The sequence below is a fragment of the Megalops cyprinoides genome, chromosome 7 (assembly GCF_013368585.1).
Source record: "Megalops cyprinoides isolate fMegCyp1 chromosome 7, fMegCyp1.pri, whole genome shotgun sequence".
NCBI classification, from domain to species: domain Eukaryota; kingdom Metazoa; phylum Chordata; class Actinopteri; order Elopiformes; family Megalopidae; genus Megalops; species Megalops cyprinoides.
The window spans coordinates 1,912,438-1,935,704 of record NC_050589.1 but is presented as its reverse complement, the minus strand read 5'-3'; the positions used below and the strand labels follow the sequence as shown (position 1 = coordinate 1,935,704).

The 23,267-nt window shown below is 47.0% G+C and overlaps 2 protein-coding genes across 2 annotated transcripts in view; one reads left to right on the top strand and one right to left on the bottom strand.

Moving 5' to 3' along the window:
• LOC118781340 (RNA-binding protein Raly-like) overlaps positions 1 to 11,231 on the top strand; it is a 49,341-nt gene extending 38,110 nt beyond the window's left edge. Inside the window, exons 2-8 of the mRNA XM_036534332.1 lie at positions 6,527 to 6,788; positions 7,096 to 7,168; positions 8,451 to 8,498; positions 9,025 to 9,167; positions 9,984 to 10,097; positions 10,662 to 10,792; positions 11,190 to 11,231. Of these exons, the coding sequence (XP_036390225.1) occupies positions 6,533 to 6,788; positions 7,096 to 7,168; positions 8,451 to 8,498; positions 9,025 to 9,167; positions 9,984 to 10,097; positions 10,662 to 10,792; positions 11,190 to 11,231 (807 nt within the window). The 5' untranslated portion in view covers positions 6,527 to 6,532. The remainder of the gene's footprint in view (positions 1 to 6,526; positions 6,789 to 7,095; positions 7,169 to 8,450; positions 8,499 to 9,024; positions 9,168 to 9,983; positions 10,098 to 10,661; positions 10,793 to 11,189) is intronic.
• Positions 11,232 to 14,961: 3,730 nt separating this feature from the next.
• On the bottom strand, positions 14,962 to 22,323 carry LOC118780750 (eukaryotic translation initiation factor 2 subunit 2-like). The gene is made up of 9 exons (XM_036533423.1): positions 22,171 to 22,323; positions 21,027 to 21,207; positions 19,972 to 20,072; positions 19,553 to 19,685; positions 18,118 to 18,215; positions 17,608 to 17,756; positions 16,005 to 16,061; positions 15,549 to 15,634; positions 14,962 to 15,204 (listed from the first exon to the last, which is right to left on the bottom strand). The coding sequence occupies exons 1-9, from the start codon at positions 22,183 to 22,185 to the stop codon at positions 15,029 to 15,031; spliced, it is 996 nt and encodes a 331-aa protein (XP_036389316.1). The 5' UTR covers positions 22,186 to 22,323; the 3' UTR covers positions 14,962 to 15,028.
• Between the last annotated feature and the right edge of the window lie 944 nt (positions 22,324 to 23,267).

Genomic DNA, 23,267 nt, shown 5'->3' with positions numbered 1-23,267 from the left:
TCAGACACCAGGTCCAGTGTTATTGTGTATTTGTTCACTACCCTGACGTGTCACCCATTCAGTTGTTTAATGCCATAGCCCATCGAGTTGGTTGTGCTATGCTACAATGCTACTGCCATTGCCATAGGGTGCCTGTAAGAGTAGTCATATGGTGTAACAGGACATGTGGCCAAAATGGTTGCAGGTTCAAGTCCCAGGTTGGCTACTGTTGTTGTACCCTGAGTATTGACTTCCTTGAGTAAGTATCCAGCTGTGTAAATGGATAGCCTGTAAAAATGGTAAGCTGTGTAAGAATATGATATGATATGATATGATATGATATGATATGATATGATATGATATGATAATGTAATGTAATGTAATGGTAGAGCAGGTTGATAGATATGGTAAAACTCCATGATTGATTCCTTGATTTGCTGTCATTTCTTTCAAATCCTCACTACTGTAAGACTGATGAAAGTCAGCAGTGGAAGTGAATTTGTGGGTTAGTTTAGTCAAAAAGATTTTTTACCTGCAGCACTCTCAGAAATTAATATCATCCAAACATAACCACATCATCAATACTTAAAATGAGTGGGAAAATGTCCTTTAGATCTTTGATGTCTAGTATTGTAGATGAACAGTTCAAAGAACGTTTAAATTACTTTATTTTGCTGTTACTTGTTTCTTTGGAGCACTTTGTGAATGTGATGGGGATGCATTTCTGTGGCCTTGCTCATTCTGGCGTGCATTACTGCTGCGGTGTGCGCTGTGGCATGCGTTACTGCTGCGGTGTGCGCTGTGGCATGCGTTACTGCTGCGGTGTGCGCTGTGGCATGCATTACTGCTGCGGTGTGCGCTGTGGCATGCATTACTGCTGCGGTGTGCACCCTGGCATGCGTTACTGCCATGGCACGCACTGATGCATGCAACAGAAGGTTGCCCATTCCATTCTTCTGCCAGATCGGCCAGAAAAAATAAACATTATTTTAAAGGGAGAAACTGGTCCTATACATGACCTGTCTGATCACCGGAACAGTGACCCTCTGCAGTACTGGTGCTTTTCTGTGACCCTCTGCAGTACTGGTGCTTTTCTGTGACCTGTCTGATCACTGGAACAGTGACCCTCTCTAGTCCTTTTGCTTTTCCACAACCTGTCTGATTACTGGGCTTGTAACCCTTTCTAGTACAGGTGCATTTAAAGTGATCAGTAGTGACCCTCTCCTGTACTGGTGCTTTAGTGCAACCTCAGCAGTGAAGAAGGAAGTGGCCATCACCAGTGCTGGTTCTCAGTCATGCTCACCATTTTACAGGACTGAAGGACCCAGGCTGTCGTTGGGTCGGCTGCAGTAGCCAGTGATTGTCAGCAGTTCTACTGGCAGCAGAGAACAGAAAATCGATCAATACCCGCTCCCTCTCCAAATAAGCCGGCCTAACTGCTGGATCGAAATCCAGAGCTGGGACAGGTTATGATGGATAGTGACCTTCTGGCCGCCTCCCCTGCTGTGATGTCTGGCTAATTATTGCGCTGATAATACCAGGCAGTAGAGCAATTATTAGAGCCAGACACCAAAGATGCAGAAGCTTGTAGCATGCTCTGCCAGTCTGTCCTACCCGACACCTGGACAGGGAGACGGAATGGCACTGTCATCTTCATCACCATCTTCATCATCAGCAGCAGCAGCAACAGCAGCATCAGCATCATCAGCATCAAAAACATCTTCACTCTCACTATTGTCACAATCATTATCATCATCATAATCATCATAATCATCATCATCATGGATATATTGCTGTAATCATAGTTGGTCCTGTTTGTACAACTTTTCATGCCATTTTAGATTCAGATGCTCTGTGTCTATTAAATGACAATAATAATGTAATGATGTGATGGGCGTGGCCTGAGGGTAGCAGGGGTGTTTAAGGAATGGGGGTACAGGCTGGATTGGGGTGCTGCTCTTGTACTGTTGCTTCAGATACTGAACCATGAGCTGTATCAGTACACAGCCATCGCATGAATGGAAGCGTAAAATTATGCAGAAATGTCAGTCACTCTGCATTGTGCTGAGTGACTAAGCACATAACTAATAAAAATAAATGAGTGCACCCAGGAGTCTCCCCCTGCTTGTTTTGTGGAGGAACAGTCTTGCGTCAGTCACAAGGACACGGAGGTCAGAGAGCTAATCGCTTCCTCTCTCGCTCCTCCTGTCTGTACAGGACTTCCCAACAGTGAGAATAAGGTGGAGTTTATGGCTCACCTGCCATAAATCCATTTTAAAACCTTGCTTATGCATAATATATTTCCCTTTACCCTTGGTTTCGTCGGGGAGGTCAGGTGAAAACTAATTTCTCTTTTACGGTGATGACCTGGGGAATCAAGGCAGGTAGGCAATGCAGGGACCGTGTAGCCAATCACGGTTTGCGAGGACAGTGATGCAGGCAGTTTGAGGGAGCCAGCGTGGGGATTCAGCCAGAAATCGAGGGGTTAAATGCCACAGGATCATTAATACCAGGAGTTTAGCATCAGTTTATTTTCTCGTGTGAAAGACAGGTATAAGTACTGAGAAACTGCATGGCACCAGCTCAGATTTGATGGGTTGATGGGCGCTGACACCCTTTTTGTGTTCCCTTGGGCTGCAGGATAATTACAGCAGAGTTACTGGAATCACTGGTGCTGCACCAGTAAATCGGGTTGAACTCCTGGGGGGGGGGGGGGTGTTGGGAGGGGGGGGGGTGTTGGTGGTGGCGTCCTTCACTGATTGGTGGGCTACTGGCTCTGCCCTGGCACTGGAGAAGGGCCTCTGGCTGTGGTGGTTAAAATCTATATTTATATAATTTATGTAAATATTATATACATTTAATAATGGGCCAGGAGCAGGGAGTGCTGCTTAGATATTCATTGAGGTACAGCTACACCTTCCTCAATAAAGCCTCTTTCAAATATCAAATATAACAAATGTCCTTCATGAAAGTATTCAAAAAATGATTAAAACATGTTTATTTCCTTTGAAAAAAAAGATATCCCAGAATCACAGGTGTTTCAAAACAGTGCAAATGCGTTGGTCTTTTAAACCGAAATGAATGTTTGTTTTACATCACCAAAGCCCCACCAGTTAAGTGAGCGAGATGAGTGAGTTTGCCTTTTAAATAAATCTTTTAAATGAAGCGTCTCTGTCTAACTTCTCCCTTTATCATTTCTCAGCAATGACAGGGATTAAGTAACCGTGGCATCCCAGAAGCCATCACACGCAACTGCGAGCGGCCATTCTGGGCCAAAGATAAAACATAAATCAGAACCTCCACATACCAGAATGCAGATCTCGAGCAGGCCAGGAATCAGGAGGAGTCAAAAGCTGCACAGTAGACACTGAAAACCTTTTGAAATCAAGTGTTTTCATCAGCCTTAATCCGTCAGTGCAGCTTGGTAGCGACATTAGCAGATAGATCTCAGGCTACAGCAGTTACAGTGCTGGCTCTGAGTGAAATAGGAACGTTGATGCATCTCTGTTATTGGTGTGTTCGATACACGTTTATTAAATCAATGCATATTTCATGGTTAATGCCCACTTGATGTTATTTCTTTATAGCAACAATATTTTGGTAATTACCCCCTATTTCTGAAGTCCTCAGATGCTTTCCCTATGAATGCTAAGCTATTTACATTTCTCACAGTAAACTGCCCTGAAAGGACTGTGTCTGCTTTGTTAACTGAGGTTCACTTGATCCCTTCTTATGTTCCAACCAGACCTGTTTGCATGGGCCAGGGAGAGCCAGGCCATCCTGATAGCCTCAGCGAGCAGATCAATGCCAGCAGTCTGTCAGCCTCCCAGCCCCAGTAATTGCTCTCCAGGCATTGCATTGGATCCAAGCCCAGAGAGATTACTGCAGAGATTCTGAATTATATAGAGGTTTTGTGTAGAAAGAATGGGCAGATCATTATGGTTTACTCTTTTTACAGTAAATCTCTGCATTAAAAGGAAAATGAAATATGAATTAAAATAAGGGTTTGAAGATCTGGGAAAAAAAATTGGTTACAGTGCAAAGCTCTGATAATTTCAGGCCAGGTGATCATATTCGACCTAAGCAGTGTATCATTTAAATTGGAGGTGTGTGTCTGTTTCTGTTGACAGAAAAGTACACTTCTGATATACAGGATGTCCCAATATGTCAGGTTTGATGAGTGGCTTGACTCAGATTCATGCTGTTCTCATATATAACCCTTTGGGACGTGAATACTGGCGCAGATCACCATTTCTCGTGTCTTGTGGAGATGAAGGCTCTGAATCACAGGGATTATCGCTGTAATGCGTCACTGTCTCCGAAAAGATGTCCTCTGGCCTTCGGGTATCTGCCTGTGAGGCGTGCTTATGAGAGGGAAGCACAATGTCTCGGCAGCCATGTCTGAAGCTTTGTACCTCAGCTGCTCAGGGGGAATAACATGGTAAAAATGTGGTAGCACAGCAGTTTGAGTTTACTCTTTCTTGAACATCCCACAGATGATCTGTTTGATCTGAGGGTTTGATAGCCTTTGCAAAAGCTGATGCCGTTTCATTACACTTTTTGTTTGCTTTGCCAACATCCTCATGCATGGCGGCTGGTGTTACAGAGTTAGTTGATACAGTGTTTTACCTTGTCACACAGCTGGTCACTGAAGCAGTTCAGGTTTAGAACCTATACCTAGCTCATGGGTAACATGGCTGTCCCCACCTGGGAATCATATTCTATTACCTTCCGGTTATAAGCACTGTTCCTGGACCACCTGCACAGCCACCTGTACTTGCTGCTACAAATACGGGATCACTGGAGCGCGCTTGCTGTAGCAGCGGCAGATTTGCCATGTAATGCATTGCAACGGGGGCTCAGCGTAAGAGGATTTCAAGCGAAACCGCAAGAGCCAAACCGTCTCGAATTATTTCTGTCTGGGTCCGCGCAGCGGCAGCGCGCTCTGAGCTCTCCAGAGGTTGCGCGCAACGCAAGCGTAACGTAACCATGGTCAGACACCGCCACCTAGTGGTGAGAACCGCTGTTGCGCAGTTCGAACACTTGACCGTAGTATTGAGTTTGTGTACCGATTGTTTGCTCTCGGGATACGTCCCCGAGTGTTTATGAAATTGTGGCAAAGAGAGCGCATGCAGGGTCCTGGAGTGCTGGCTATTTTTTTTTACAGCATCTGATCCCTTGAATACGTTGCATTAAATTCGTGAACTTAATTCATGCATTCTGTTGATTTATCACAATTATTGATCCAATTTTGTAATTAAGAGGTGAGATGGGAAAAAGATAAATACCTCCATAAACTCCGTTAGCTGGGAGGCCCACTGCTGATCAGCAGCCTAGAAAAGACTATCAGAACCAGGGAATTCTCTCCCTGTGTCCAGCCTTCCATTATAGCCAGTGGTACCCATCACTGGTGTAAATATGAACAGCGCAACCGGTGCAGCACAGTGGGGCCCAGAAGCTGTCAGGGGCCCATGTAGGAAGGTGATTTTCTGCTGCTTTACTATTGTAGGTGGGCCCTCTCGCACATTCACTGTTTCACACAGTCTTCAAAGTAACCATTCAACGATATCGCTAAAATTACTCATACTTGTGATAGCTATATATACCACCTTGCCACCTTGTGTTTAACACTTACGGTTTTGAGTCATAGCTTGTTTTTATGTATATTTATTTGTCCTTATTGAAATGTTCCAAAACTGCATGTTTTATTAAGAACAAATATTATTTCTACCCACCACTTATTTAATTTGGTAGCTTTCTTCTCAAAAGTTACAAAGGAAGAAGGCTGGCTGGGAAATGCTAATTTTTTTCCCAATGGCCTTGCTCCCTGTCATTTGTAATAACTTGCGTGGACGTTGTGACGTCAATTTTTTTTCAACGGTTCAACCTTTTAGCATGAAGCAAGTGTTCTTCAGCAAATGGACAATAAGTTAGCAGCATAAATATCTTTTAGCAAGCCCAAACAAAAAAACGGCGCTCAAAAGAGGAAGGAAAAAAGAGAAAAGGATGTGTGCACTGCTAAACTGATGAAATTAGATTAGGTTTTTTATCCATGCTTCAAAGGCTGGTTTGCAGGATGGCAGTTGCACGGTGAGCCTCTCCATAGTGACATAGGAATTGTCTGCTTTGCAATTGTCTGGAGTGATTGTGTGTGTGTGCGCACGAGCATGCACTTGTGTTGGGGGGTGCACAAAAAATATTTGCACTGGGGCCAATCACAATTATGCTATGCTACAGGTACCCATAATTGAGTTATGATATTTTTATGAAATTGAATAAAATTACAGTCACAGTCTTAATTATTCTGAGGCCTCATTGAAAAGGTACCCCCAGGAAAACACATTTAAAATCCAAGGCTGATGAAATGAACTGGTCTTCAAATTTTCAGGCCTCCCAGTAAAATGCAAGCAAAAAAAGCACAATATATGTGAAATAATGAGCATTTTTACACACACCTGGCCTGTGGAACCCCTGGAATCGAGCCCATTGAATCTCCACTGAATAAAGCTTCCTATCTGACTGCCTTTTCACTGCGTCTGATCTACAGTGCAAGATGTCCCTGAAGGTGCAGACCAGCAACATCACCAACAAGAACGACCCCAAGTCCATCAACTCCCGGGTCTTCATAGGGAACCTGAACACGGCGGTGGTGAAGAAGCCGGACGTGGAGGCCATCTTCTCTCAGTACGGCCGCGTACTGGGCTGCTCCATCCACAAGGGCTACGCCTTCGTCCAGTACGCCAGCGAGAGGCACGCCCGTGGGGCCGTGCTCGGGGAGAACGGCCACGTGCTGGCAGGACAGACCCTGGGTACGGCCACCTCACCGTCACCTCCCCTGGGTTCCTACCGTCACCTCCTCTCACCATCACCTCCTCCTGACCCCTTTTTCACTAATGTTCCAGCTGATTTCGGGGGTGCGATCAATCTAACCCCCACAGCCCTGGGTTTGGGTTAGGGATTTAAACAAGTGTGACATTTTATTTTCTGATTTTTACTCACATCGTCATGAGCGTGTGTATGTGTGTGTGTATGGTACATATACATACTACCCCTCAGTTAAATTGGTTTCTGAACTTTAATGAGGAGGCATTGATCCCCCTCTCTCTCTCTCTGCAGACATCAACATGGCAGGAGAACCCAAACCCCACAGGCCTAAAGGTGTGACAAGACCCGCTGCTGCCCTTTACAGGTGCTGACAGTCTACACTGCTTCATACTGCTTCATACTGTTTCATACACTGCTTCATACTGCTTCATACACTGATCCATACACTGATTCATTCACTGCTTCATACACTGCATCATACTGCTTCATGCACTGCTTCATACTGCTTCATACACTGATCCATACACTGATTCATTCACTGCTTCATACATTGCATCATACTGCTTCCTACACTGATTCATGCGCCGCTTCATACATTGCATCATACTGCTTCCTACACTGATTCATGCGCTGATTCGTACACTGATTCATGTGCTGCTTCGTACACTGATTCATGCGCTGCTTCGTACACTGATTCATGCGCTGCTTCGTACACTGATTCATGCGCTGATTCGTACACTGATTCATGCGCTGATTTGTACACTGATTTTATGCGCTGATTCGTACACTGATTCATGCGCCGCTTCATACACTGATTCATGCGCCGCTTCGTACACTGATTCATGCGCCGATTCGTACACTGATTCATGCGCTGATTCGTACACTGATTCATGCGCTGCTTCATATGGCTGCCTTTCTAAGCAGCCTCTATTAGCCAGCTTAGTTTAGCTTAGCTTATGGTTCGTATTGCACACATCCATTTACACAGTATGATACTTACTGAAGCACGTCAAGTTAAGGACCTTACCTAGGGAACAACAGTAGTGTCTTACCTGGGATTCAAAGACAACATCTCTGGTGACTGTTATACTTTCCTACCCATATTCCACTAAACAAATGCCAAGCTTATGTGTTATTTAACAAATTTCAACAGGTACTTGCTAATAAATGTTGTTTGTAAAAAGGCAACTTGATTACACTGTAAAAGTGGTACTATGTACATGCATGGAACAGATGAAGATAAAGAGGTGGAACAGTGCTGGGGCAGTTTTAAAAGCTGAAGAAAAAAACTTGAATAAATTACACTTTTGTGCTTCTCTGAGGTGGAGTCCAACAAAACAGTTTGTCCTTCCTTTTCCTCTGACACACAGGACTTTGAGTTATGCAAAGTTTAGCAGTTAACACAACAGCAGAGCTCACAGGTCATTTTTACTTCATCTTTTCTCACTGAAAGCGAAGGACAAACAGCTTTGGAGCTGGACTGCATTACACTCAAAAGAGCTCACGAGGCTTTTTCTTATTGTTATACTCAATTGTTAACTTTGGCCATGAAACTCAGAACAGGGGCTCCTGCTGAGGATTTTGACTGACAGCTGCTTCTCTTATTAATGTGTGTGTGTCTGTCTGCCTCTCATCTTGCCTTTCAGTGGTTATGACTTTGACTATGACTACTTCAGAGAGGACTTTTATGAGAGGTGAGTAAAATATGTACCACTTCACATATTCTGTCAGTAACTCTGCAGTCAGGTTGGCAGAGTGAGGCTGTGTGAACCTCAGTGTGCTGGAGCTAGCATGTGGTTTTGTTATGGAGAACAAAACATTTTGATTGGTTCATACAAGTCAGTGAGCTCCAGCACATGGTAACTCCCCCCCATTGTGGGGTTGATGAAGTCTCGTTCCCACAGCTGAGCAGCACAGAGTGGCAGCAGGCGGGCTGCCGTAACGGGGGCAAGGAACAGGAGAGTGACTGTTTAGCAACAGAGCCGGCAGCGTATACCCCGTCACTCTCACGTCACCACAGCCTGTATCTGGTGGCTTATTGCATAATCAGAGCAGATCAAGTCAGCTCAGCCGTAAGTTTAATTTGTAGCTCTGCAGACTAGTTCAGTTTGCCTCCTTCTCCTCTCAAAAGCACAATCTAATTGGTGGCCTTAATTTTTAAGAATAAAAGTCTGTGCTGAACCAGGAGAAGTGACCATCACCCTCCCCTCTCCCCCCCAGGCTGTTTGATTATCGGGGGCGGGTGTCACCGGTTCCACGGGGTGTTCCAGTGAAGCGCCCCCGAGTGGCCGCCCCGCTGGTGCGCAGGGTGCGGTCTCTGTCTCGGTCTCCGGCCCCCGGAAGCCGCTCAGTCAGACACAAGCGTGAGTTTCCCCGTCTCTCCTGCTTCTCAGGGCCTCTCACTCCTCCCACATGGCCCCGTGTCAGCTGTAAATATCTCCACACTGATGTGTTTATGCTCCAGAAGATTTTTAAACAGTCCTTCTGGCCTCACATTTATGAATTATGATGATCACAGTTTTTTATTATTAATGTAAGGTTATCTTAACCTTCAGCTGGTGGAGCTTCTCTCTTCAGCCTTGGCTACGCTGTGGCTCCTCCTGATTCTCAGACATCTGGCAATACTCTGCTAGTTCTTGCTGTTTATTTTAGGTGTAGTATTGCGATGCATTTTGGATTCTGTGTTTTACTGACTGATGTATGGTGGTATACTTGGCTTCCGTTGCCTAGTCAGATTGTACAAGCTAATTTGTGGTAGGGCATAAATGGTGTTATGCTCACACTCACTGGTCTGGGAGTGTTGTTAGCCTGGTCTGACACTGTTGCTCATCTAACATGAATGGATACAGTTATGTTCTTTTGTGCTGGAAGTTGCTCTGGATAAGAGTGTCTGCTAAATGCATGTAATGTAATGTAATGTCAGTCATGGTGCTTTTCTCCTCATATGCAATTAATCCACATGTGGGTTTTAAAGTGTGACGTGAGGAGGTGTGTTTCAGCACCCCCGGTCTGTGTGTGTGGTCTGAGCCCTGTGTGTGCGGTCTGAGCCCTGTGTGTGCGGTCTGAGCCCTGTGTGTGCGGTCTGAGCCCTGTGTGTGCGGTCTGAGCCCTGTGTGCTGTGGTCTGAGCCCTGTGCACTGCATGGAGCTCGGTAACGCCACGTTTCTCTCCCTGCACAGTGAAGGGCAGCGAGCTGCAGGCCATCCGGACGGAGCTGGCCCAGATCAAGGCCAACATCGAGACACTGCTGAGCCACCTGGAGGTGATCACAGGGAGCATGCCCAGTGGCACAGGTGAGAGGTCAGGGGTCAGGGGTCGGGGTCAGCTCTGCACCAGCTATGCAGGGTCACATACAGGAGAGGGGCCAATAACCTTCGCATACAAAGGTCAGAGTTAAGAGGTTAAGGGTGAATTCAACACACTGCACAGGCTCACAGACAGGGCCAGCAAAATACCCACACACACTCCACAAATAGCCTCCACACCTGGCATCACCTGGATAACTGCCTTAGGGGTAATGTTTATATGCACACATAGACCTACGTTTTGGCAATGAATATTACGTTTATTACGCTAAGAGCGCTGAGTAAGATTGTAAAATATGCATATATATGTGATGTCAGAGCAAAGCTGATGCTAACATAAGCCCTTGTTGGCATCAAAGACCATCATGTTAGCACTGTGTACAGCCAATGTTCTCGCCATCTCAAAGACATTGTGGTGACCCACGGCCTGGTCCTGGGTCTGATAAGGGGGTTCTCTATATCCCTCCCCTCCCAGAGAGGTGGCTGTAGAGGTTTGAAATGGGTCTCACCCTCTCTGTCCACCTGTCTGTCTGTCCGTCTGTGTGTCTGCAGAGCTGCAGAGTGCTGGGGAGAGGAAGAGCGAGGTCTCTCAGGATGAATCTGCCTCCGCCTCAGACACAGAGGAGTCAGCTCACACTGACGAGGGAGAGGAGGAAACACTCGAGGAAGCAGAGGAAATCACAGTGAGAAAGAGAGGGGGAGGGAGGGACGGAGAGGAGCAGAGAGAGAGAGAGAGAGAGAGAGAGAGAGAGAGAGAGAGAGAGAGAGAGAGAGAGAGGGGAGAGGAGGGAGAGGGAGAGAGAGGGAGAAAAGGAGGGAAGGGGGGAGAGGGAGGGAGTGAAGGAGGGAGGGAGGGAAAGAAAGAAGCAGAGAGAGAACCAGAGAGGGCATGAGAGTGTTGGAGAGAAAAAAGAATGAGAGAGTGAGAGAGGAGAAGGACAGTTGTGTGTGTGTGTTTGGGACAGAACTGGCCAGACCCAGCCCCCACTTCACCTCAGTTCTTTAATGAATAAATGGTGTCTCTCTCTGGCGCCAACTTCTGTTCTACTCCATAACTGGCCTGCGTCTGTGTCTCCTTAGGAAAGCAATCACCTATCAGAGATGGAGTCCATCCTTCAATAAAAGGCAAGTTTCACCAGTTTGGTGTGGTGTGATCTGATTGTTATGATGTGCAAATTCATCCCTTGTTGAGCAAAAAGAACTAGATCACATTAATTGGTGCATGAGAAATTGTTCTGTTATCAGCAAGCACTCATTAAATTTGGCATAAATTAATAAAAGTAAATACCTGTAAAACAACATTAATGCAACTTAGTAAATCACTATACACCTGCTGTGTAGAAAATAATAAAATCATTGGAGCTATTAGAAGATGTATATGATGTTTCCTAGTCCTGGCTCTTAGCCATGGTTCTCAAAGGCACTGATACTGCCAAACTGTTGCAACACAGAAAGAGTAAGAAAAGTATGTGAACCAATCAGGTTTCCTCTATTTATACTCACAACTACAGGGGGAAATTGCATCGGTGCTTCCATAGTGTCTTCTTTGTACCATCTATCGGTAAAAAGAAGTACTGCCATCCTCTGCCAAGGGTCACATACATTTACCATCGTAACACTGGTTGGATAGCAAGCTTCACTGTCAGTGATGACTCCCCCTCTGTCCCGATGTGAAGCTTTAATCTTAGCAAGACAGCCATGCACTGAGCTGAGATGCGGCCTGATCCTTGTCTTCGTTTCTCTCCTTCCTCCCGCTGCACACAGACACATTTTACAGCTGCCCTGCATGTTTCAGTCCGGCCAGCAGGGGGCAGGGCAGGGCTGCAGAACGGGAACAGTTTGAGTGCCACATCGGGGGAGCGGAAGGGGGAGCGAGGGGTGCTTCACCGAACGAAAGAGCCTGTCAGAGTGTGGAGAGGGAGGGGAGTGAGGAAGAGAATGACATGACCGCCCCCATCGAGCGGCGCTTCAGGACTCTAAAGCACGACCACTTCAGAAACCAGGATGCACAACGATGCCAAAAGGTCCATTTTTTCAGTGACATTTTGGGGGTTCCAAACAAACCTTTGTTCAACCTTGAATGTAATGAAGAGAAGAGCATAGATGTTTTCTGAGCTTAACCACAGGGATGCGATCGCTGCTCCCCCTGCCCCCCCCAAACCCCTTGCCTCTGCCCCACCCCACCCCCCAATCCTTCCTGTTTTTCAGTCTTTTACTGTTGCTTTATTTATACTGTATATGCAAATCTTAAACCAAGTTTTAAAAGTGTTCTTTTTTACAATCTGTGGTACAGTTTCCTCCACTTGCACCTCCCACTGCAAACAACCTTCAAGGATGTGCAAAAACACGTGCCGTGTTGGTCAGTGTGTGTAAGTGTGCCAGCATAAAGGATGGGAGTGGCTCTGCTGTGTCCCTTCATGGTTTTCTTTGCAGTGTCTTACTGCTACACCAAACTGCTGCCCTGCTCCTTACCGCTACACCACACTGCTGCCCTGCTCCTTACCGCTACACCACACTGCTGCCCTGCTCCTTACCGCTACACCACACTGCTGCCCTGCTCCTTACCGCTACACCACACTGCTGCCTTGCTCCTTACCGCTACACCACACTGCTGCCCTGCTCCTTACCGCTACACCAAACTGCTGCCCTGCTCCTTACCACTACACCACACTGCTGCCCTACTCCTTATGGCTACACCACACTGCTGCCCAAATGCAAATGCAGCATCTCAGTAACGTTGTTGAACAATCCTTCTTTCAGTGTTCGCAGTTAACACATCCATTCCAGCTGGTCCAGCAGTGGTTCACCTTCCAGGAGCAGCAAAAATAAACCCCTCCTGAGAAAAGACTCACACTCTTAAAGTCTGCAGGATGTGATATCACTGTCTGAAGCCCAAAACACCGACTACATGGGTGTGAATGGCTCACCGCGATCCTTGTTCCAGCTGGAGAACCATGAAAATTACAACATGCACCCGTCTGCAGCCTGCAGTGTGGGTGTTAAACTGTAATTATCACACCTCTTCTAATTATACCTACCAGAAACGCTGATTACACACTTAAGTTTCCCACCTGTCATGCCAGCTCTTGGTGAGTTCAGCAAAAGTGTTAATAAAACTACCAACCAACAAGTGTCAGAACTGTGAGGACACTCAGAAGGGCAGAAAAGCTTTGTATCTTGATCATTTCATACAACTAAAGCCCAAAGCTACCTGCAGTGTAGCTATGAGGCTTCAACAGTCAAACACTAAGAATGTAAAGTTCCTACTTTCTCAGAATAAATGGTACTGCACGCGACTGCATATGAGCTACATATCATACATGCATACATAAATTATATGCACACAAACACAGTGTTGCCTGTCAAACTATCAGGAAAATGTGGCAAACTAGCTACTGAAGTGAACTTGTAACCAGAAGGTGATAGATTCAAATCCCTCTTTGACTGGGTCCTCTCATGTGAAAGTGCTGCAGTTTAAATGTGGTGTAAAAATGTCTGTACATCACTGCACTGAAGGATTACTGCAGAGAGGAATGCAAGATGGTAGTTTACTGCCTCAGTCTTCAGGGTGTCTTTTCACAGAGACGGTAGTTTAGGATGAGAAAGTGTTGAGGTCCTGGACTGACCTGGACGTCAATGGAAAATGAAGCAGCTGATCATTCAGAAATGGCCTGATGGCCCCTCTGCATCTCAAGGATTACTTGTCTCTTCTAGGCGTAGCTGCTAACGACACTGCAAAGTCATGATCCTGCACATAACCGGCTTTAGGTAATGTAGCTCGTACTTTCTCAGGCACAAAGTCATAACTGCAGATACACTTCAATGCACACTAAATACCCTGAGTAAATAAAAAGAACCTTAAATATGCAAAGTCAGAATACAAGATCATACCTAAATGACACTTCAAGCACTTGTTATAACTTAAAAATATCATGTCAGCGGATATCAATTCAATGTGTGGCTGCCAGCCCGGCACATACAGTGGGTACAAATACATGAACTCCGATACCACCTCGAGGTTTGATACAGCCATCTTTATTTAAAAGTCTTCCAAACATTAAAACAGTGTGCACTTTGTCTTTACGCTTCTGGGTCGATGTTGAATTCCCAGGTTCCAAGTCGGCCTACGCAATCAGTCAGCAACCACCCACCATATAGATCAAAATTGGGTTAAAATCTCAGGTCATCATCAGAAGAAAACACACACACCCAGATACTCTGCGGACTGGCTGTCTCCTGGATACACACGAGTGGGTAGCCAATCAAATCGTATCTCATGTCATATATATATGATACTGTGTCATATCATACATCATAAGAGGTCCTTCCATCACCAGCACACACAGAGCAAGCTGCAGTTCACAAACCCAGCAATGTTTAGTTGCAGGGAGTCGGCAACACCAAGCACAGAGACTCCCAGAGCAGCTGGAAAACGCACAGAGGGAGACAGACCGGGAGGGACTGTCACTGGTGTTTGCATTGCAATGCACATCCTCAACGAGGGAGGAAAAAAAAAGAATCAAATGTAGGTGTAAAATGAAGGTGACGGAACAATATTTCAGACACGCTGACTAAAAAAAAAAAAAAAAAAAAAAAAAAAAAGACTACACTACGTCCAGTCCATACATTTGAAGGCAGATGGGGCGGAGCTCTGAAGGAACACAAATGTGCCTCAGCAGCCTATAGGAAAACAAAGAGGGAGGGGCTGAAGGGGGAGGGGCTTGTGTGACTGACGCAATCACAGAGCAGCAACCGCAGATGAACACGACCACCCAGCTCGAATGCATTTCAGTTGGTTTATTCTTCTTTTTAAGATAGGAAACGCAGCAACAGCAACCCCCCCCCCCCCCCCCCCCCCAGTTCACAGGAGTCCGGCTGGCTGGGCAGCCCGGCTGGCTGGGAGCCCGGCTGGCTGGGGCTCAGTTGGCCTTGGCGCGCAGCTGTGCCCTCTTGCCCGTGACGGCCTGGAAGCCGGTCTTGATGCTGGCGACGGAGCAGCGGGAGTGGCAGGTCTCACACTGCAGGAAGTACAGACGCGTGTCCTTCTGCAGGATGGTGTCCGGAGAGCGGCAGGTGTGACACGTCACGTACTCCTCTGCAGAGACACACACACACAGAGCGCGCGCACACACACACACACACACACACACACACACACACACACACACACACACACACACACACACACACCACACACCACACAGGTACAGTACTGTGAGACTCCTATCAATTCACCTTTAGTTTCACTACTTGTTTCATGGTTTATGGCACTAAAACTTACTCTTTAATTAAGAAATGGTGAGCTTAGTTGGGCTGAATGGCCTGTTCTCATATGTTCATCATATGTTCTTATGTTCTAATGTTCTAAAGGTACCTGATTTGTACAAAACACTTTGAAGACACACATTAACATCAGTGTTTTTTAAGTATCCCGCTTACTGATGTATCTTCGCAGGACGTTTTCAATCTGTTTCTGCTGAAATCTTCCTTTGATCACCAGCTGGTTATTGCCATCTATAGAGCCACTGCAACAGGAAGTGACACGGTCATCATTCACATGGCTCCACCCCCCAAAGTAACAGCACAGAGGCTTAGAGCGCTCGCTATGCTAGACTGTGAGTGGAGCTGAACTAATGATGTGCAAGTTGGAAGTTTAAAACTCACAAAAAAAAAAAAAAAGACAGTTTCACAGACGGCATGTAATTTTATCTGTATCCAAATACACCAGGATCCAGGACGTGCAATTGCACAGTTTCAGTTTCAGTTTTCACTCCTTTCCAACCTAAACACAATCTTCTCTGCCCTTCATCTTGCTTGTGAAATTGGCCAATGGGAATAAAATCATTTCAAACCACTAGCCAATGAGAGTCTTTAACTAACCAGAGAATGTCTTACCTTGTACCAAGCTCAGCCAGTAAGAAAGCCAGAAGATGTTTTGGCTGACGATGCAACCTAGCCAAACAGAGAAACCAGAGGACAGGATTAATGACCAAAAAATAACCGGCCTGGAAAATATAGCAACTATAATACTACATACTGCAAATTTATGCCAGAACCTGGCAAGCAAAACCTCGAACCAAAGATGGCTGACCCCAGTACAGCGTAACTGCACTACAGTGCACTGCAGATAACCAGAGCTACAGCAACTGACATGGAACTGCATGCTGGCATCTGCCCAGAGCCGGCCTGGTTCCAGCTCTACAGTGGGAAAGGGGTATGATGAGCCAGCCTGGTTCCAGCTCTACAGGGGGAAAGGGGTATGATGAGCCAGCCTGGTTCCAGCTCTACAGTGGGAAAGGGGTATAATGAGCCAGCCTGGTTCCAGCTCTACAGTGGGAAAGGGGTATGATGAGCCAGCCTGGTTCCAGCTCTACAGTGGGAAAGGGGTATAATGAGCCAGCCTGGTTCCAGCTCTACAGTGGGAAAGGGGTATAATGAGCCAGACTGGTTCCAGCTCTACAGTGGAAAGGGGGTATAATGAGCCAGACTGGTTCCAGCTCTACAGTGGGAAAGGGGTATGATGAGCCAGCCTGGTTCCAGCTCTACAGGGGGAAAGGGGTATAATGAGCCAGCCTGGTTCCAGCTCTACAGTGGGAAAGGGGTATAATGAGCCAGACTGGTTCCAGCTCTACAGTGGAAAAGGGGGTATAATGAGCCAGACTGGTTCCAGCTCTACAGTGGAAAAGGGGTATTATGAGCTAGACTGGTTCCAGCTCTACAGTGGAAAAGGGGTATTATGAGCTAGACTGGTTCCAGCTCTACAGTGGGAAAGGGGGTATAATGAGCCAGACTGGTTCCAGCTCTACAGTGGGAAAGGGGTATGATGAGCCAGCCTGGTTCCAGCTCTACAGGGGGAAAGGGGTATAATGAGCCAGCCTGGTTCCAGCTCTACAGGGGGAAAGGGGTATGATGAGCCAGCCTGGTTCCAGCTCTACAGTGGGAAAGGGGTATAATGAGCCAGCCTGGTTCCAGTTCTACAGTGGGAAAGGGGTATGATGAGCCAGGCTGGTTCCAGCTCTACAGGGGGAAAGGGGTATGATGAGCCAGGCTGGTTCCAGCTCTACAGGGGGAAAGGGGTATGATGAGCCAGGCTGGTTCCAGCTCTACAGTGGGAAAGGGGTATGATGAGCCAGGCTGGTTCCAGCTCTACAGTGGGAAAGGGGTATGATGAGCCAGGCTGGTTCCAGCTCTACAGTGGGAAAGGGGTATAATGAGCCAGTCTGGTTCCAGCTCTACAGTGGGAAAGGGGTATAATGAGGCAGCCTGGTTCCAGCTCTACAGTGGGAAAGGGGTATAATGAGCCAGCCTGGTTCCAGCTCTACAGTGGGAAAGGGGTACAATGAGCCAGACTGGTTCCAGCTCTACAGTGGGAAAGGGGTACGATGAGCCAGGCTGGTTCCAGCTCTACAGTGGGAAAGGGGTACAATGAGCCAGCCTGGTTCCAGCTCTACAGTGGGAAAGGGGTATGATGAGTCTAGCTGGCACAGACAGCACTCACAGTTTGCAGATGTCTGTGAAGTTGACGAAGGAGGTCTTCTTGGTGCCGACTCTGACCACCTGGGGCGGTTTCATCACAAACTTCCTCTTCTCCCCGGCCACCATGTCAGGGTTCTTCTCTCTCATGATGTTGAAGACCCGGTTCAGCAGCTGTGGGGGAGAGAAACGCCCCCTGCAGGCTTACTACAGCACCACATCGCCTCTCTGCACCTCCGAAACTGAGAGACTCGCCCTGACTCTGCTGCTCTGTCTTACACATGAAAACGGGAGTTTACATTTATGTGTGTGATTTGTGTACAAAATGTGAAAATGCCATAAGTTCATCAGCTCTACAGTGAAACAACTTCATAGCGCACAACCGGGAGTATTCCAAAAATGACTACATTCATAAACGTTCTGCACTCAGCTTTGCATACATGGATAAAGCTGAGGATCCAAACACAGTGATGTAATGACGGTGAGGTGACAACAGGTAATGACAGCAGCAGGGTGAGACTGCGGTGAGACGCACCTCCTCGTAGGTGTAGTCTCTCTCTGTCCCCGCCCAGGCCGGACCTGTCTGTGTGCTGAATGTGATGCCGTCATTTTTGCCGTCCTCGTCCTCTGGAGCTGAAAGACACCACATCACACCATCAGCAGCAAGTACAACCACACAAACTGACCCAGGGGGTTATGGGTTCAATCCCTAGCCGGGTCACACCACAGGCTTTATGAAGGGTTCTGCAGCGAAGGGCGAGAGCAGTCACCCCATCTACGGGGTACCAAACCGCAGCTTTGTCCGCGATGCCAAAGAGCCTGGGTCTTTGGCGTCGTGGTCAAAGCTGCAGTTTGGTACCCCGTAGACCCGGGTTCGAGGCCGCATGGGGTGACGGCTCTCGCCCTTCGCTACAGGTTCCCACTGCTTCTCTGCTTGGAACGTATAATAATAAACTGACTGTGGGTGATGACCCTGTTACAGGCTGCCTTCCTCTCCAGGGCATATGCTTCTACATTAGCTCCTTCACACTACTGCAGATACTGGGGTTACTCCAAAATCAAGAGGCCCCTGGTTCAGACAGGGCCTTCAGGCAGAAGTTCACTGGTCCAAATTCTGAGGGGGCTCCTGTCCTTGGACTCAGCAAAACGCTTTACCTTTACAGCACAAACTCAGGTGTGGAAACCATCTCTGGGCATCTTAGTTTGGAAGGTTTAATTCATTTTGACAGCATGAAAATGGCACCCACCATAAACGCTCTAATGAACTGGAGAATACGGAATACTGATTGTGCTGTGGTTGTGTGCTTGCTGAACTAAAGCTCTGGTATTTCCCTTGATAATATTGAGTGTGACATCATGCTACAGAGAGGCAGGTCCTGGTGACAGAAATAGCAGGCATTGTTTCGGGGAGAATACACCACCTGATATCGGCGTGATAAAGAGCCCGCTTTGAAATGACCCCCCCCCCCATCCCCAACTGGCAGAATACACAGACACGCAATGGCAAGCACAACAATGAAACCAAAAAGTGTATGTGTGTGTATCTGTGTATCTGTGTGTGAGTGAGTGTGTGTGTGTGCGCGCCTGTCTGGGTGTATGTAGTGCAATTTCTGTGCGTGTGTATGTGTCTGCGAGTGTCTCACATGAAATTCAGCCAAAGAACCAGAGAAACGGCACTAGGCTTACTCAGAACCAGTCTGCTGTTAATCGAACACTGGCAGCAAACACCATACTGCCATCAGGACTGTTACACCAAATCCTTCTCTGTTCCAACTGTAAATCATTCTACAGGACAGAAAACTGAAATGGAAAGAAACGTTACTGTTCTGCCTTAAATCATTAGATGAGAAGAAGAACTGGACAGAAGTTTCAGTTTAACACTGAAGGGCCTACAGCGGATGCAGGCGTTTCTGAAGTTCATTGCTTGTATGCTGTGTGCTAACGTCACGGGCCCAGGCAGGCAGCCATACCCTCGTCCTTCTCTTGCATCTCTCCCTCCTCCTGGAAGTCCACCTTCTTGGGCTTCTTCTTCTTGGCCGGCAACATCAGGTCCAGGTCCTCCTCCTCTGCTGCCTCGGGCTGCTCGCCCTCGATCTTCAGCTCCTGGGGGGGCGGGGGTTAGTGGCACGGCTGTGTGTATCACATGCTCAACAACACGAATAAATACTGAGAACTCACTGACGTTTTCAGCCAATACAACTACTGTACTTAAATACGCACTGGTGTTCTGTGATGTAAATGTTGTGCAAGGCAGGTACATGACATAAACAAAATCTATTTGTTTTCCTGTTTTCCTGAATTTGTGGAATATAAAAAGCACATGTCAAGTAAGATGGTGCATGAGACATTCACATATTCACTGCAGTCACTTCTTGTAAGCAGTGCTGACCTTTAAACCTTCCTCCAGGTCATTGTCAAAAACCTTCTTGGGTTTCTTCTTCTTCTTTTTCTGATTGAAAAAGTTCAAATCGTCCAGATCATCTGAAGGCTCTGAGGAAATAAATTAATACAAACTTAAAAGATGAGCTGACATGGGGCCTTTCCATGCCATGGACCAACATCTGAAATCAGTCTTATATAGTATACACTTTCGTGTCGTTCTATTCAATGTCTGTAAAATTCTTTAGTTAACAGATGATCAGTGGTAGCTAAGCTTCCGTCACATGTAGCCTGTGATACATTCCAAGCACCACTGGTAGCCCACAGCTCCTCTTCCTCAGCAGGGACTATAATGGACAACAGCATGGCTCGGTGGTAAACAGGGCTGGTAACTGGCTGCCAATTCAACTACCAGGTGGGGAAGGTGCTTAACCTGACGTGTTTCAGTAAACATCCACCTTGGGGGAGCCAAGCGGCTCAGTCAATGAAGACATTTAGACACTCTGGGCTCATCTCCAGCTGCTCCATCAGATGCTAATGATGATGGCGAGCCTAATATGAACAACAGGTAATTCCAAAGTGCCCAGCAAGAAAGGCAAGAAAGTGCCAAAGAGGGAAGTGTCCTGGTACCTGTACACAGAAGGTGGTATCAACATTAGCCATATTTGGCTGTGCGGGTGATTACATTTCAAAAGGGAGGTTTAAGTGCCAGCTACTTTAATCAAGCCCGGTGGATAGCGACCAAAGAAACGTGGTCCTGGAACTGTATGTCTGTGTCATGCGTGTCCCCTGGCAGACAGAGAAATGCATTCAACGCTGTAACCTCAGCCCACCGTGCTGTCAATCAAGAGAATGAAGGCTGAGGCGCAGTGAGAAAGGCTTAGTGCACCCTGATCAAAGGCGTGAATCAAACCTCCGCTTTTGACATTTGTCTGCATACGTTACCGCAGTTTCAAGCGTACTCCTCACAGCAAGCTGCAGCAGCGATTGCTTTCCCATTGCATCAGTAGCTTATCAGAGCTGTGTCACACGGGGTCGGAAATGACAGACTTTATGGTCCCTCACCCTTTTTCTTGCCCTCGTCCTCCTCCAGGTCCAGGTCGCGCTCCTCCCCGCCGTCGGGCTCCGCCTCCTTGGCCTCCGGCTGCTGGGTCTCCTCGCCGAGCCCATCTCCCCCGTCCTCGTCCAGCATGAAGGGCTTCTTCTTCTTTTTCTTCTTCCGGGTCATGGTGGGGTCAAATATCATCTGCAGAGCACCACGGAGAGTGAAACGGTTGGGCAGTCTGTTTTATTTCGCACAGCTTTTGAAAAATGCGAACCAAGCAAAATGTACACTGAAAAGTCGTGAGTGCTGAGACCGTTATCCAGCAGCGAGGGGGCAAGCACACTTCAGCGAACACTCTGCATGGCTGGATAATTAACGCATCTACCCGAGTACAATCATCCGGGCATCACTAAAACAAGAGTAAGAAACTGAACGACAAAGAGTAGCATGTTAGCTAACAACCTCGTCTGAATGCTGACATCGACCGTGTTTATAACAACGAAATGACATGACAGGCGAAACAACCAGTTATTCAACAAGGGATTAGATATAGGTTTGTCAACAATATTTCCTTAGCTAAAATCAATCTCGCTAGCTGCGACATTCGATACGAATATTGCATAATGGCTAACGCGATCCAGCTACATAATGGAACCTGAATATGAAAAAGCACGTGATAGTACGATCCTTAAATAGATATATAAATGTCTGAGTGAAAACAGTCACACCCCAGTTATCTGACTATAGCAACTACTAGTTATCAGCAGGCCTAGCTTCATTAAACCAATTACGTAGCCTAGCTATCTTAGCCGAACAACACTGCTAGCTAGCCACATCGATAGCCCCACTGCCAGGCGTTAGCCGGGTTAACGAGTCATTCTTGTCAGTAGTGTCCGCTAGCTACCAAAACTAACAATCAAATGCTGACGGGCTAAAGCAGCGTCTATAGAAACAGCATTCATGCGGAAACAGCCCTCGCTAAACGTCCTGTTTTTCCCACTCTGCGGAGCACCATGTGGGAAGCGCGCCGCTCGCCCGGGAGCCGAGCCTCGCAGCCCGCTGGCTAGGCCAAAGCCACCCCCCACTCCGCCACCGCCTCTCTCTCTGGCTCTCCAAACACATGTACGGCGACGGAACAAGCAGGGGTAAAATACAGCCGCTTACCTCGTCCCCCGACATGTTTGCTGTGTGGTAGTAAACTTTAGTGCTGATTTAACGCCGCCTCTGTCTCTTCTCCGTGGCCTCGCGAATGCGCTTTCTTGCATCAGCTGCGGGTCAGCAGTGCGCATGCGCGGACTTCCGTTCAGCCACCGCGCATGCGCGCGATGGTAATGTGCGGCACGCGGCGTGTCGGACCCGCTGACGTCACAGATTTTTCACGAAAGAGGCAGCCAATCACCGTGCCAACCAAAATTATAACCGCCGGTGTGTACTGTGTTTACTTGTCTTCATATTTTTTGACGCTAAATTGAATTTAAACTATAAATTATGCCAACCTGTTGTGGCAACACAAAGAAACTAAAATAAAATATATTTTGTGGGGGTTACTCAATGCATTGGAATTGCCCAAAAGTAAATCTGTAGGGGTTTGTTATATCTCCTGGAGTTAAGATTAATATTGACAGCCGTTAAGACTAAATTCTGCCGTGTTTAAGAATTAATTTTACTAAACTTTACTCGGGAATCTGAGGTTCCTTTTAATTGTGAGATAGCTGAAAGTGTTATTTGGCAGGGATTACAAAGATTTTAACAAAAGTGTCTATCTTGCCTTTCAGATTTATTTTCACCATTAATGCTCATGTCAGCAGCATATAAGATATGGAAACAGGTAACAACCTCTGTGACATCCATGACATAAATTCACATCTCAATTTCATGCTGTTTCCTGGAGCACCATATGACAGATTACTGCAGGGAAAACAGCCACAGCTCTCTGCTGAATAGGAATTTGAACCAGATTCAGATTGAGATTGAGTGCATGATATCATCCAGAGGTCTGCAGCAGCGGAGAGGGTCTTCAGCGTGTACATGTACCTGCCTTGCAACATACCAGACGAGACCCCATGGAGACAGCACCTGAGTACAACTCAAACCTGCAAGTCTTCATCTTGTCCCGATTTTGTCTGTTCCATCACCCTACCAATATACTATCCTGTTTCTCTGCCTTTCTTCTTCTCCTCCACCTCCTTCCTGTCCCTGGTCTACTACTGTGGGGCCTGTGAGGGCTGGCAAATTGAAGGAGGGGTTGATTTGTGGCCATT

Coding starts and splice junctions, on each gene's coding strand:
- LOC118780750 (XM_036533423.1), bottom strand. Junction 19,686..19,971: donor ACCTGGAGGAAGGTTTAAAG/GTCAGCACTGCT, acceptor CCGCCCCCCCAG/GAGCTGAAGATCGAGGGCGA. Junction 15,205..15,548: donor CGTCCTGCGAAGATACATCA/GTAAGCGGGATA, acceptor GTGTCTCTGCAG/AGGAGTACGTGACGTGTCAC.